This window comes from Pelophylax lessonae, assembly GCF_965119305.1.
Source record: "Pelophylax lessonae genome assembly, chromosome: 4".
NCBI lineage: Eukaryota > Metazoa > Chordata > Amphibia > Anura > Ranidae > Pelophylax > Pelophylax lessonae.
In genome coordinates, this window is record NC_138771.1 from 531146732 (window position 1) to 531162059 (window position 15328).

General features: G+C 48.5%; 1 protein-coding gene across 1 annotated transcript in view; it reads right to left on the reverse strand.

Moving 5' to 3' along the window:
- Positions 1–15328, reverse strand: part of LOC309552437 (tetraspanin-15-like) — a 231451-nt gene that overhangs the window by 118483 nt on the left and 97640 nt on the right. The window contains exon 2 of the mRNA XM_082253392.1: positions 1047–1232. Coding sequence (XP_082109518.1) covers positions 1047–1232 — 186 coding nt within the window. The remainder of the gene's footprint in view (positions 1–1046; positions 1233–15328) is intronic.

Below are 15328 nucleotides of genomic sequence, written 5' to 3' on the forward strand. Positions count from 1 at the left end.
CTCTTACCCGATCGTCGGGGATCGAGTCTGGAGATCCACCCGCTGTGTGTAAACACAGCGGGCGGATCTCCATAGTGACAGGGAGTGACAGATCGGACTGTTCAGCATAGCTGGACATCCGACCTGTCCATGACTCACACAGTCCCCTCCCCCCCTACACGTCAGTAAGCACCAGGCATACATTAACCCCTCCCTCTCCAATAAAATTAACCCCTTCCCTGCCAGTGTCATTTTTACAGTAACAGTGCATATATATAGCACTGATTACTGCAGTAATGTCACTGGTACCCCCAAAAGTGTCAAAAATGTCAGTCAAGGGTCCGATCTGTCCGCCGCAATGTCGCAGTCCCGCAAAAAAAAAAATCGCAGATCTCCGCCATTACGCGTTAAAAAAAAAACACCAAAAATGACAGAAATCTTTCCCTTTGTTAGTAAACGCAATAACTTTTGCGCAAACCAATCAAAATACGCTTATTGCGATTTTTTTTACCAAACATATGTAGCATAAAACAAATTGGCCAAAAATTTTTAAAAAAATTGGTTTTTACATCTTTTTTGGGGGGAATTTCATATAAAAAAATGTTAAAAATATTGTTATTTTTTCAAAATAAACGCTCTTTTTTTGTTTATAGCGCAAATAGTAAAAATCGCACAGGTGATCAAATACCACCAAAAGAAAGCTCTGTTTGTGGGAAAAAAAGGACGTAAATTTCGTTTGGGTACGGCGTCGCACGACCGCGCAATTGTCAGTTGCACAGCGCCGAATCGCAAAAAGTGGCCTGGACGGAAGACAGCAAAATCCTCCGGTGGTAAAGTGGTTAAAGGTTTCTCTAAATAATTTCTAACCAGAAAACCTATTCTGTTGCTTACTCTTGCTACTAAAGCAATAACAGAAGTAAAAATAACTACATTGGTAACTTAACATTGATGGTTAGCCCTGTAACTCCTTTCTATCACTTTCCCTGCATTTTCAAAAGGTAATCTATTTCCAACAGGAAACAAAATGACACAAGAGGAAATCCCAAAAAATATGTCCTTGTACTTACAGCTTTAAGAAGCACCAAGTTGTCCCTTAAGGATCCGACCATTCCAATAAATGACACCACGAACATCAGGATGCCCAGAAGTAGGAGGATGATGGCCGGCGCCAAGAAGATCCCTTCCAAAGTCTGATGTCTTCTTCTCTCGCTCTCTGCATAGATGCCAATGCACAGGATCAGGAGGCCTATCAGCTGGAAGAAAACAACCACATTAAATCATATACAGCCCCAGCACAATTCTCAAATTTAGAAGTATATCCTGTAAACACATTCTTGCTTGTTAACTTGAGGATACTTTTTCTCACACAGAACAGGCTTCCAATAGCAAACTGTTGAACATAAATAAAAGATATTATCTGGCTGTGTTTTCAGCAAATTTAGGCTAGTGCTTCAGTTTTTCATTTGTAATGTCTGCTTATCTTTCAGAAACTAAACAGTGCAACTGCTATAGCCATTTGAAAAGCAAGAATAATAGTAATTTATTATATTGTAAAGTGCTGCGCTAAACGTTGGCTCTATATAAATCCTAAATAATAATAAAAATATTATCACTATGATTAATATTCACAAGAAACAAAAAAAATGTTTTTTTTTACAACATTGCAATACCAGCAACGACCTGCAGGTGGCAATACAGAGTGTTGGCTGAATGGAAATCTGAATTATATTGTATACTTTGCTAGTTTAGTATTTGGAATTGCCATTTCGGTAATCTGGATTACATTTACTTAGCTGTTGCTCCTTCCATTCACAAAGGCTGTAGTTTATCCCACAGATATCATGATCATTCAAAACTGCAGACTATATTGATTGCTAGCATAAATGTAGCACAAAAACTGTATAGTGAAAATATGCTCTATTGCTTTGTGCATAGATTTGTAACATACTCATGTCATGTGTATCTTTACTAATGTGCAAACAGTAGGAGATCTGTATTGTAGCAGAATTTAATTAAAAATAATAAATTATTCCACGTAATAAGAATATTTGCTTTGAAGCATAGGGTCCTCCTCACCTTAAGCAATTTAAAGGGTGTCTGTCATGGAGACCATCATTGCTGAACTCTTCCTTTGAGAATGATTGTACCTTAGCTGTCATGCTGACATTTTAGCTTCAAAGCTTTCTAAGACACTTTTTGTTCAGGCCATCAATACCTTTCCTTGTTAAAGTGTCACTTTGGGAAACTATTGTGGTTTTTTTCAGAATAATTTTATATGAATTTTAAGTGTATTTTTTTTTTTTACTTATACTTATATAACCTCCTTATTCTGCATATAAGCATTTAAGTCGCGGTTCACACATATGCAATGCAGGAACCCTGCAAATCTACCGTGGGTTCCCGCATCGCACTCAACTCGCAGGCAGTTTACACTGCCATATGCGAATCTCTGGGGGTGTCAACACAAAGTTAACAACACCCCCAGATCAGTTCGCATTTTGCAGTGCGAACCGTCAGTTCTGACGTAAATCGGATCACATAGGTGTGAACACCCATGTGATCCGATTCTGGTGTGGACCCAAAAAAGGGTCCTGTGTGAGTTTGGTCCGAATGCACTGAAAATTCAGGCATACAATCTGTACGGCTGATTTTGCATTGCAAAGACATCGCATGTGATTTTCAGAGCAGTGCACTCCGAATCACATGCGATGTCTGCCATCGCTATAGTGTGAACCGGGACCTGGTGTACTTGACCATTATTTCTGTACTGTCATCACACATTTTCTATTTTAAATTTAATTTTCCAGTCTGCTTTTTAATTCTGAGAAAAAAAAAGGTAACATAATAAGGCTAATGAAGGGTTTAGGAAAGGAGCTTCTGCAACCCTTAGGAGCCATTTAAAGCTCATTGTTGTCTAAAAAAACCTCCAATGCACTGCCCAAAACAATGACACCTTGCAGATTTTGGTGCAATTTCAGGAAAATAAAATTTTGCGAAATTCTCTCATCCCTACCCAGAGCATTACGGGGTTACTTAAAGAGAGAGTGCAGTGGAATCTGTTTACCTTCTGATTCTCTCTGTTTGAAATTTCCTAGGGTCCAATCAGAACAGAGCAGGCAGGGAGAGGTTGATGTATAATTTCTCTAACTCATTCAGGTAGGACTATACATTTGATATTGGCCTATTAAGATCTGTAAACAGGAAACAAGAAATTTCGTCGCTCGCCACACATCGGTTGCAGCGATCTTACACGGAAGTGGGAGCGGTTACCTGGTTTTGACAGGTATCCGCTTCCCCTGAAAGGTGCCAAATGTAGCTGTGGAGAAGGGGGAGGAAGCAAACAAGCAGAGCTTCCTCTAATGTAATTCATATGAGCCCCACAAAAACAAAGTAATCTAGAGAATAAAAAAATATTAATACATCCATTAAAGTCTTGTGACCCATAACCCTAATAAGTGCAATGTGCAATACTCAATGAACCAATACGTTTCTAAATAAGTGCTACATCACTGTATGGTAAATGTTCACGTCAAAATAATAAATTAACAAATTATATCAACAGCAAAGAAATGTATAAAAAGACCATAATTCATCAATAAATCATTCATCCATAAATATTTTGCACCAGATTTAGAGTTTTGTATGAAATACATTAAGGCTTCATGAACACATAGCCTACTTTAACCACAGGGAAATGTGGCAAAACTTTGCCATGATTTTATCATGTTTTGCGGCCGGCGGTAAAAACCTTCCTATCCTGAACGCGATTCTTCCATGTTCAGGAGAGGGAGGTTGAAGCTCCCCTAACTGCAGCAGCTCCTAAACTCTGGTAAAAGCCTATGTGACACATTGGGGTTTATTTACTAAAGGCAAATCCACTGTGCACTGCAAGTGAAATTGGAAGTGCAGTCGCTGTAGATCTAAGGGGAAGATCTGAAATGAGGGGAAGCTCTGCTGATTTCTATCATCCAATTTTGTGCAAGCAAAAAATGCTGTTTTTATCTTCCTTGCATGTCCTCCTCAGATCTACAGCGACTGCACTTCCAAGTGCGCTGTCAGTCACCTGTAGTGCAGAGTGGATTTGCCTTTTGTAAATAAACCCCATAGGCTTTTATGGAGTTGAGTTTAGGAGCTTTGGCAAAAAAATTGCAAAAGATCCTAAACTCAAGTTTAGAAGCTGTATTGTACATGAAGCCTAAGAGCACTGTTACCATTTTTAATTTGAATTGCACTTGAGTACCACTAGAGGGCACTATTGTGACAGCAGCTTTTTAGGTGGGGACAAAGAAGCATATATAGTTTTATCACACGCAGGTGACACTTCCCATATAGATCATGCACACAGGTGCCTGGGGCTGTTCAATGTAAATTGTGAGTATATTTCCCTACCCAGGAACCACAGGTTCTGTGTCTATGTAAGGCAATGGCTGTACGCTGGTATATACAGTGGGTACGGAAAGTATTCAGACCCCCTTAAATTTTTCACTCTTTGTTATATTGCAGCCATTTGCTAAAATCATTTAAGTTCATTCTTCTTCCTCATGAATGTACACATAGCACCCCATACTGACAGAAAAACACAGAATTGTTGACATTGTTGCAGATTTATTAAAAAAGAAAAACTGAAATATCACATGGTCCTAAGTATTCAGACCCTTTGCTGTGACACTCATATATTTAACTCAGGTGCTTTCCATTTCTTCTGATCATCCTTGAGATGGTTCTACACCTTCATTTGAGTCCAGCTGTGTTTGATTATACTGATTGGACTTGATTAGGAAAGCCACACACCTGTCTATATAAGACCTTCCAGATCACAATGCATGTCAGAGCAAATGAGAATCATGAGGTCAAAGGAACTGCCTGAAGAGCTCAGAGACAGAATTGTGGCAAGGCACAGATCTGGCCAAGGTTACAAAAAGATTCCTGCTGCACTTAAGGTTCCTAAGAGCACAGTGGCCTCCATAATCCTCAAATGGAAGACGTTTGGGACGACCAGAACCCTTCCTAGAGCTGGCCGTCCGGCCAAACTGAGCTATCGGGGGAGAAGAGCCTTGTTGAGAGAGGTAAAGAAGAACCCAAAGATCACTGTGGCTGAGCTCCAGAGATGCAGTCAGGAGATGGGAGAAAGTTGTAGAAAGTCAACCATCACTGCAGCCCTCCACCAGTCGGGGCTTTATGGCAGAGTGGCCCGACGGAAGCCTCTCCTCAGTGTAAGACACATGAAAGCCCGCATGGAGTTTGCTAAAAAACACCTGAAGGACTCCAAGATGGTGAGAAATAAGATTCTCTGGTCTGATGAGACCAAAATAGAACTTTTTGGCCTTAATTCTAAGCGGTATGTGTGGAGAAAACCAGGCACTGCTCATCACCTGTCCAATACAGGGTGATGAGCAGGGTGGTGGCAGCATCATGCTGTGGGGGTGTTTTTCAGCTGCAGGGACAGGACGACTGGTTGCAATCGAGGGAAAGATGAATGCGGCCAAGTACAGGGATATCCTGGACAAAAACCTTCTCCAGAGTGCTCTGGACCTCAGACTGGGCCGAAGGTTTACCTTCCAACAAGACAATGACCCTAAGCACACAGCTAAAATAACGAAGGAGTGGCTTCACAACAACTCCGTGACTGTTCTTGAATGGCCCAGCCAGAGCCCTGACTTAAACCCAATTGAGCATCTCTGGAGAGACCTAAAAATGGCTGTCCACCAACGTTTACCATCCAACCTGACAGAACTGGAGAGGATCTGCAAGGAGGAATGGCAGAGGATCCCCAAACCCAGGTGTGAAAGACTTGTTGCATCTTTCCCAAAAAGACTCCTGGCTGTATTAGATCAAAAGGGGGCTTCTACTAAATACTGAGCAAAGGGTCTGAATACTTAGGACCATGTGATATTTCAGTTTTTCTTTTTTAATAAATCTGCAACAATGTCAACAATTCTGTGTTTTTCTGTCAGTATGGGGTGCTATGTGTACATTCATGAGGAAGAAGAATGAACCTAAATGATTTTAGCAAATGGCTGCAATATAACAAAGAGTGAAAAATTTAAGGGGGTCTGAATACTTTCCGTACCCACTGTATGCCTGTATTTGTGTAAGCACAGGCAGGGCTGCTGTCAGAAATCTCAGGGGCCCTATACAGCCTACCTGGCAGGGCCCCCCAAATATGTCAAGACAATGTTTTCACTAAAAATACACTAAAATCATTATTAGCGGACACAAACATAACAGAGAACCTCTGTGTATTAGCCCTTTTTCATTGTTTTTTACATTTTTAAAAGTTAAAAACGTTTACAAATATTGTATTTTACAATTTATTATTACAATGTTTAATTTTTTTTTTTTTTTTACAATTCATTATTTTTTTTTTTTTACAGAACAAGCAAGCCTGCAGCGCTGCGGGAGGGAGGGGGCAGATCACAGTGAAAGGGGGGCAGGGAATCAGGAGCAAGCAGAACAGGGAAAGGGATTGGTGTTGGAGAAGCAATTACAAGAATAATGCCCTAAGTCTGTCCCTGCAACAGCTGAAAGCTGGCAGGAGGGGGAGAAACTGGCTTTCAGCTGCTGCAGAGAGCTGCACAGGGCTTCCTTCTGTAATTGCCCCTCCGCACCGATTCCCCATGCCATTGGGGCCCCCCTGTGTGCCCAGGCCCTCTACAGGAGGACCGGTGGTCCCCCCTCCTATCAGCGGCCCTGAGCACAGGCATGCATACGAATGTACACCCTGGACGCGGACAGACAACGCAACAGGGTTTTGTGTAATAAATCTAAAGCATAAACAAACATTTGCTTGTCCAAGCCACTAACCAAACTCTGGCAAAATACAGACCAACAAGATGTCCCCTAAAGGGGAGAGAGTCCGTCAGCTCACATTTATAAAATAAGGTGACCATGTTTTTAAAAATGAAATCCGGGGATATATATGTATATATTTTTTTATTGGCAAATGGCACATGACTGCATAATACACAGAGCGCTGGGCACAGGACTGCATAAGACACAGAGCGCTGGGCACAGGACTGCATAAGACACAGAGCGCTGGGCACAGGACTACATAACACACAGAGCGCTGGGCACAGGACTACATAACACACAGATCACTGGGCACAGGACTGCATAAGACACAGAGGGCTGGGCACAGGACTACATAAGACACAGAGTGCTGGGCACAGGACTGCATAAGACACAGAGCGCTGGGCACAGGACTACATAACACACAGAGCGCTGGGTACAGGACTGCATAAGACACAGAGTGCTGGGCACAGGACTGCATAAGACACAGAGCGCTGGGCACAGGACTATATAACACACAGAGCGCTGGGCACAGGACTGCATAAGACACAGAGCGCTGGGCACAGGACTGCATAAGACACAGAGCGCTGGGCACAGGACTGCATAAGACACAGAGCGCTGGGCACAGAACTACATAACACACAAAGCGCTGGGCACCGGACTGCATAAGACACAGAGCGCTGGGCACAGGACTACATAATACACAGAGTGCTGGGCACAGAACGGCATTATACACAGAGCACTTGGCACAGGACTGCATAATACACAAAGTGCTGGGCACAGCACTACATAATACACAGAGCGCTGGGCACAGAACTGCATAATACACAGAGCGCTGGTCACAGGACTGCATAATACACAGAGCGCTGGACACAGGACTACGTACTATACAGGAGGGTGTTAGGCATAGAGTGCAGGGTTCAGAGGTTTGCTATGCACAGAGGACACTTCTACCCCCACATCCATAGCTCACCTTGGCACCCTTCTCTCACAGATTATCTCTGCAGCCCCCTCATAGCCCTTCCCCCACAACAGCTAAACTCTCCATCTCACCATGCAGCTGCATCAGCTCTGACCCCTTCCCCCCACTACCCTCATCTGTGTACAAACAGACCCCCCTCATCTCCCCTCTCAGCCCTCCACACAATACATTTTTGGCTCTGCCTCTCCTCCACTGAACAGCAGCAGGAGCAGCAGTGAGATCGTCCAGCAGGGGGCGTCTGCATCTGAGCCACCAGGCTGTTTCTCAGCCAGCATGGGATGCCCTGTCTACATGAATCTGGCCCTGAATCTGGGGACAAAACCGGGGAGAGACTTGGACCGGGGACAGTGTGCTCAAGCTGAGGACTGTCCCCGGGAACCGAGGACATCTGGTCACCCTATTACTATAGCCAGTGAACATCTGAGACAAATTTTGAGGTTTGGCTACTAGGTAAAATGTGGACCTGGGGATGGAGGCTTTATCACACCCAAAGCTCTACAAAGTTTCAGGGTTGCATGACCTAAAACAAGAAGTATTGAGAAAACAACTAATTTTTATATATGAATATATATCACTGTTCTTGTAGAGGATTCCATAGAGGTCTTTTGGAGGCTTTGCTTTGTAAAGGACTAATGTGCAGAGGACTCTAAAACTTCAGAGGAAAGACATTAGTGTGCCTACGCGTCTTCTATATAAGAGACCTGTGAAATGAAGGCAAGTTCTGCTTCAAAGCTTGAAAAACAGCTGCTTGCTTCATACACACCCTTCTGTGGTGTAAACGGAATAAATTACAGCTTTTCTGCGGCTGGCCCTTTCCTTAATTAGGAATGTGTGATACTTCCTTCTCTATACAACTTCCGCTTACTCCAAAGTCACTCAAGCTACTCAGACAAGAAAAGATAAGAAGCATTACAGTGTCCTATTACCTTGCTTTATAGTAAAGAAATCTCATGTAAAACTGGCAAGACATCAACCTAAAAATAATCTCCGCTATCCTGACTCTAGTAAATGATTATGATGTTCTCATAAGCCATCCAGTCAGGTCCCAGACTCAAGAATATGATAGCTGGGATTGGCAACTGATTTAAGGCTTAAAAGAGAAGTATGGGGTTCTTAAAAAAATATATATACAGTATATATTATACTCACCTAGGTGGATGCAGCATTTGTCCGATGCTGCATATGCCTCCCCCTGCTTCTAAAACTGAGAACTGAGTGATCAAAGACCACTGCTCACTCAGTTCTCAGTGTTCAGTGAGCAGATGGTCAGTGACTGCCAGGTGCCGGCTCTCTGCCCTGCCCCTGTAGAGCTCACTGGAGTGCCGGGCTGTGGAGGGGACAGGAGCGGGTGGCTCAGTCTCCCAGAGGCTGAGGGATGGGAGCGGATGGCTCAGTCTCCCAGAGGCTCAGGGACGGGAGCGGATGGCTCAGTCTCCCAGAGGCTGAGGGATGAGAGCGGATGGCTCAGTCTCCCAGAGACTGAGGGATGGGAGCGGATGGCTCAGTCTCCCAGAGGCTGAGGGACAGGAGCGGATGGCTCAGTCTCCCAGAGGCTGAGGGACAGGAGCGGATGGCTCAGTCTCCCAGAGGCTGAGGGACGGGAGAGGATGGCTCAGTCACCCAGAGGCTGAGGGACGGGAGCGGATGGCTCAGTCTCCCAGAGACTGAGGGACGGGAGCGGATGGCTCAGTCTCCCAGAGACTGAGGGACGGGAGCGGATGGCTCAGTCTCCCAGAGGCTGAGGGACAGGAGAGGATGGCTCAGTCTCCCAGAGGCTGAGGGACAGGAGCGGATGGCTCAGTCTTCCAGAGGTTGAGGGACGGAAGCGGATGGCTCAGTCTCCCAGAGACTGAGGGACAGGAGCGGATGGCTCAGTCTCCCAGAGGCTGAGGGACGGGAGCGGGTGGCTCAGTCTCCCATAGGCTGAGGGACAGAGCAGATGGCTCAGTCTCCCAGAGGCTGAGGGACGGGAGCGGATGGCTCAGTTTCCCAGAGGCTGAGGGACGGGAGAGGATGGCTCAGTCTCCCAGAGGCGGAGGGACAGGAGCGGATGGCTCAGTCTCCCAGAGACTGAGGGACGGGAGGGGATGGCTCAATCTCCCAGAGGCTGAGGGACGGGAGAGGATGGCTCAGTCTCCCAGAGCCTGAGGGACGGGAGCAGATGGCTCAGTCTCCCAGAGGCTGAGGGACGGGAGAGGATGGCGGAGTCACCCAGAGGCGGAGGGACAGGAGCGGATGGCTCAGTCACCCAGAGGCAGAGGGACAGGAGCGGATGGCTCAGTCTCCCAGAGGCTGAGGGACGGGAGAGGATGGCTCAGTCTCCCAGAGCCTGAGGGATGGGAGCAGATGGCTCAGTCTCCCAGAGGCTGAGGGACGGGAGAGGATGGCGGAGTCACCCAGAGGCGGAGGGACAGGAGCGGATGGCTCAGTCACCCAGAGGCAGAGGGACAGGAGCGGATGGCTCAGTCTCCCAGAGGTTGAGGGACGGGAGAGGATGGCTCAGTCTCCCAGAGGCGGAGGGACAGGAGCGGATGGCTCAGTCTCCCAGAGACTGAGGGACGGGAGGGGATGGCTCAGTCTCCCAGAGGCTGAGGGACGGGAGAGGATGGTTCAGTCTCCCAGAGACTGAGGGACGGGAGGGGATGGCTCAGTCTCCCAGAGGCTGAGGGACGGGAGAGGAGGGCTCAGTCACCCAGAGGCGGAGGGACAGGAGCGGATGGCTCAGTCTCCCAGAGACTGAGGGACGGGAGGGGATGGCTCAGTCTCCCAGAGGCTGAGGGACGGGAGAGGATGGCTCAGTCTCCCAGAGGCTGAGGGACGGGAGAGGATGGCTCAGTCACCCAGAGGCGGAGGGACAGGAGCAGATGGCTCAGTCTCCCAGAGACTGAGGGACGGGAGCGGATGGCTCAGTCTCCCAGAGGCTGAGGGACGGGAGCTGATGGCTGTCTCCCAGAGGCTGAGGGACGAGAGCCGATGGCTCAGTCTCCCAGAGGCACGGGAGCAGATGGCTCAGTCTCCCAGAGGCTGAGGGACGGGAGCGGATGGCTCAGTCTCCCAGAGGCTGAGGGAGCGGATGGCTCAGTCTCCCAGAGGCTGAGCCAGCTACCAGTCCAGGCATCGGGGTGGCATCAGCCAACAGCAGACTTTAGCCCACTGTTGGCTGAATATGGGTCACACTGGAGTGCAGAATGAGCTGCACTCCTGTGATGCATAGGAGAAGTAGGCCAAAAAGAGCTTTGGCCATACTTCTCCTTAAAAGTTTAGTTATGTTACATTAGAACAAGGAATGGGACTTACATTGAATGAGAATAGTCCCTTGCACTGGTCGCTGCTCAGTTCATTGAAATCTGAAGTCCTCCGTACCCCCGATGACCTGCAGCTGTGAGGGTTAATACGAGTCACTGGACCTGAGAGGCACTTATCAAATGTGCTGACTGTGCTTGCCCTTTCTGCCCCCCCCCCCCCATTCAGAGAAACCATAATATTGAGAGGTGATAGCATGGCTTTTATGAATACAGGAGGGGGCAGAAAGGACAGGCATAGATGGCACATTTGACGAGTGCCTGTGACATGTCCAACACCTCATATTAACCTATGTAGTACCAGAAGATTACAGCTGGAGGGGGTCATAGGGGGGCAGAGGATTTTGAATTTCAATAAAGAGAGCAGCCACCTGTACAAGGGGCACATCGCATTCAATGTAAGTACAGTTAGCTTTGATAAATACATAACACACATATCTCTATTACTATTTATTTTTAACCAGTGTCTTCCCACTTGCTCGCTCTACTTGATAGACTGTGAGCAGGCAAAGATGAGAAGCGATATGTGTTGCTGATGTAGCGGAATTCCCAGCATAGGTGCTGGCTGGGGGTCCCCCTGGGTCACCGGGTGCAACAAAAGTACCTTTGGACATGTTTTTCCAAGTGTGAGACAAAAACCAGTCCAGTATCTTTGGGTTTTTAGGTTTATTTAGGAACTCGGATGGGAGAAGGGATGAGTGGGAAACTCCAACAATTAAACTATACCCAATTAGGCTAGAAAATGCTGGTTAACTCTGGCCGAATGCCTGTTAACGCTGACTTGACGCTGTGACTTTGCCTTTGATTGCCAAAGTCCTTTTTACCCCACTGAGGTACTCCTTCCTGAGGTAGCTGACTGTACACTTTAACTGCACTGCTGAACACTTCAGGGCCCACACTGGCGCCCCCTTTCACTATCTTTAATACTTGGCACCCCTTTCACTGCCACAATCACTGGTTAGCTGGCTACTGGATCCCCTTGACCTTCTGGAGTGGTCCCCTCTCTCTTAGGCAGACACCTGGGAAGGTCTCAAGTACTCACGACACTGTTTCCTGGAGACCTCTTCCCGCAGCTCCACTCGGTCAGCAACTCTGGATCCTTTCTGCAGCCCAGCTCAACCTCCGGTCCCTAGGCCGACTGCCTGGACCGCCTTTTCACTTTTCAGGAGAGGAACAGCCGTCACCTCCTTCTGGGACTAATGCTCCCGCCAAAAGACGCTCTGTCACATGCTCCCCACAGATTTATATCCAATCCCAGGGTGCATTTCGGTAAACCCGCCCACTGAGACAGTCATAAACCCTGGTGTGCTATTGGCTAGGTTTCCTCCACTGACCAACAAGATCCCTCATTGGACACAATGGGGAAACTCCTCAGACTCAACGACACACCTGGAATCATGTGACAGCTAACAATTCAGGCCCCCTGATAAGCAAACAGGGCCATATATACATTTTCCTAGCACCTACCTAGGAGAGTGCTACATCTATAGAACTTTCATTAAATAACTTATTATAATTACTAGACATTAAGCCCGCTAAATTAACGGACGCTAGAACATATGTGGTCAAACATTTGTAAAAACAGACTTAGCAGTAAGTCCACTCGAGTGCGCACCCGCCGTGCGCCTGCGCACACCAACCGCTTCCAACAGTTTTACCCGGCTGCCCGAAGTCTCTGCGCTCCAAGTCCCAACGGCTGTCCGTGGGGCATTTGCGCAGTAGCGCAATCCCACACACACAGGGACTGGACGCAGAGACACTTGTACTTTATATGTATAGATTATTTAGTATACTTAGAACAGAAGGAGCTATATATATGGGGGGGGGGGGGATTGTAGTGTGTTGGGGAAGGGAGGGGATTGTATTGTATGGGGAGGGGATTGTAGTGTATGGATGAGGGAGGGGATTGTAGTGTGGGGGGAGGGAGGGGATTGCAGTGTATGGGGGGAGGGGATTGTAGTGTATGGGGGAGGGAGGGGATTGTAGTGTATGGGGGGACAGAGGGGATTGTAGTGTATGGGGGGGGATTATAGTGTATGGGGGAGGGGTTATACTGTGCATGGGGGGATGGGTTCTACAGTGTATGGGGGAGGGGATTGAAGCGTGGGTGGGGAGAGGGAGGGGAATGTAGTGGGGGGAGGGAGGGGATTGTAGTGTGTTGGGGGGAGGGTATTGTAGTGTGTTGGGGAAGGGAGGGGATTGTAGTGTATGGGGAGGGGATTGTAGTGTAAGGGGAAGGGAGGGGATTGTAGTGTGGGGGGAGGGAGGGGATTGTAGTGTTGGGGGGAGGGAGGGGATTGTAGTGTGGGGGGGAGGGAGGGGATTGTAGTGTGGGGGGAGGGAGGGGATTGTAGTGTATGAGGGGGGAGAGAGGGAATTGTAGTGTATGGGGGGAGGGGATTGTAGTTTATGGGGGGGAGGGGATTATAGTGTATGGGGGGAGGGGATTGTAGTGTATGGGGGAGGGAGGGGATTGTAGTGTGTGGGGGAGGGAGGGGATTGTAGTGTGTGGGGGGGGGGGAGAGAGGGGACTGTAGTGTATGGGGGAGGGAGGGGATTGTAGTGTATGGGGGAGGGAGGGGATTGTAGTGTATGGGGGGACAGAGGGGATTGTAGTGTATGGGGGGGAGATTATAGTGTATGGGGGAGGGGTTCTACAGCGCATGGGGGATGGGTTCTACAGTGTATGGGGGAGGGAGGGGATTGAAGCATGGGTGGGGGGAGGGAGGGGATTGTAGTCTGTTGGGAGGAGGGGGTTGTAGTGTATGGGGAGGGGATTGTAGTGTATGGGGAGGGAGGGGATTGTAGTGTATGGGGAAGGGAGGGGATTGTAGTGTGGGGGGGAGGGGATTGTAGTGTTGGGGGGAGGGAGGGGATTGTAGTGTGGGGGGGAGGCTGGGGATTGTAGTGTGGGGGGGAGGGGATTGTAGTGTATGGGGCCGAGGGAGGGGATTGTAGTGTATGGGGCAGAGGGAGGGGATTGTAGTGTATGGGGGAGGGAGGGGATTGTAGTGTATGGGGGAGGGGATTGTAGTGAATGGGGGGTTATTATAGTGTATGGGGGAGGGGCTCTACAGTGTATGGGGAGGGAGAGGATTGTAGCGTGGGGGGGAGGGGATTGTAGTGGGGGGAGGGAGGGGATTGTAGTGTGTTGGGGGGGGAGGGGATTGTAGTGTGTTGGGGAAGAGAGGGGATTGTAGTGTATGGGGAGGGGATTGTAGTGTGTTGGGGAAGGGAGGGGATTGTAGTGTATTGGGGAGGGAGGGGATTGTAGTGTGGGGGGGAGGGAGAGGATTGTAGTGTATGGGGGGAGGGAGGGATTGTAGTGTATGGAGGAGGGAGGGGATTGTAGTGTATGGGGGGACAGAGGGGATTGAAGTGTATGGGGGGGGGGAGATTATAGTGTATGGGGGAGGGGTTCTACAGTGTATGGGGGAGAGAGGGGATTGAAGCTTGATGGGGAGGGAGGGTATTGTAGTGGGGGGGATTGTAGTGTGTTGGGGAAGGGAGACGATTGTAGTGTGGGGGGAGGGAGGGGATTGTAGTGTATGAGGGGGGAGAGAGGGAATTGTAGTGTATGGGGGGAGGGGATTGTAGTTTATGGGGGGGAGGCGATTATAGTGTATGGGGGGAGGGGATTGTAGTGTATGGGGGAGGGAGGGGATTGTAGTGTGTGGGGGGGGGGGAGAGAGGGGACTGTAGTGTATGGGGGAGGGAGGGGATTGTAGTGTATGGGGGAGGGAGGGGATTGTAGTGTATGGGGGACAGAGGGGATTGTAGTGTATGGGGGGAGATTATAGTGTATGGTGGAGGGGTTCTACAGCGCATGGGGGGATGGGTTCTACAGTGTATGGGGGAGGGAGGGGATTGAAGCATGGGTGGGGGGAGGGAGGGGATTGTAGTGTGTTGGGAGGAGGGGATTGTAGTGTATGGGGAGGGAGGGGATTGTAGTGTATGGGGAAGGGAGGGGATTGTAGTGTGGGGGGGGAGGGGATTGTAGTGTTGGGGGGGAGGGAGGGGATTGTAGTGTGGGGGGGAGGGAGGGGATTGTAGTGTATGGGGCCGAGGGAGGGGACTGTAGTGTATGGGGGAGGGAGGGGATTGTAGTGTATGGGGGACGGAGGGGATTGTAGTGAATGGGGGGTTATTATAGTGTATGGGGGAGGGGCTCTACAGTGTAGGGGGAGGGAGAGGATTGTAGCGTGGGGGGGGGAGGGGATTGTAGTGGGGGGAGGGAGGGGATTGTAGTGTGTTGGGGGGAGGGGATTGTAGTGTG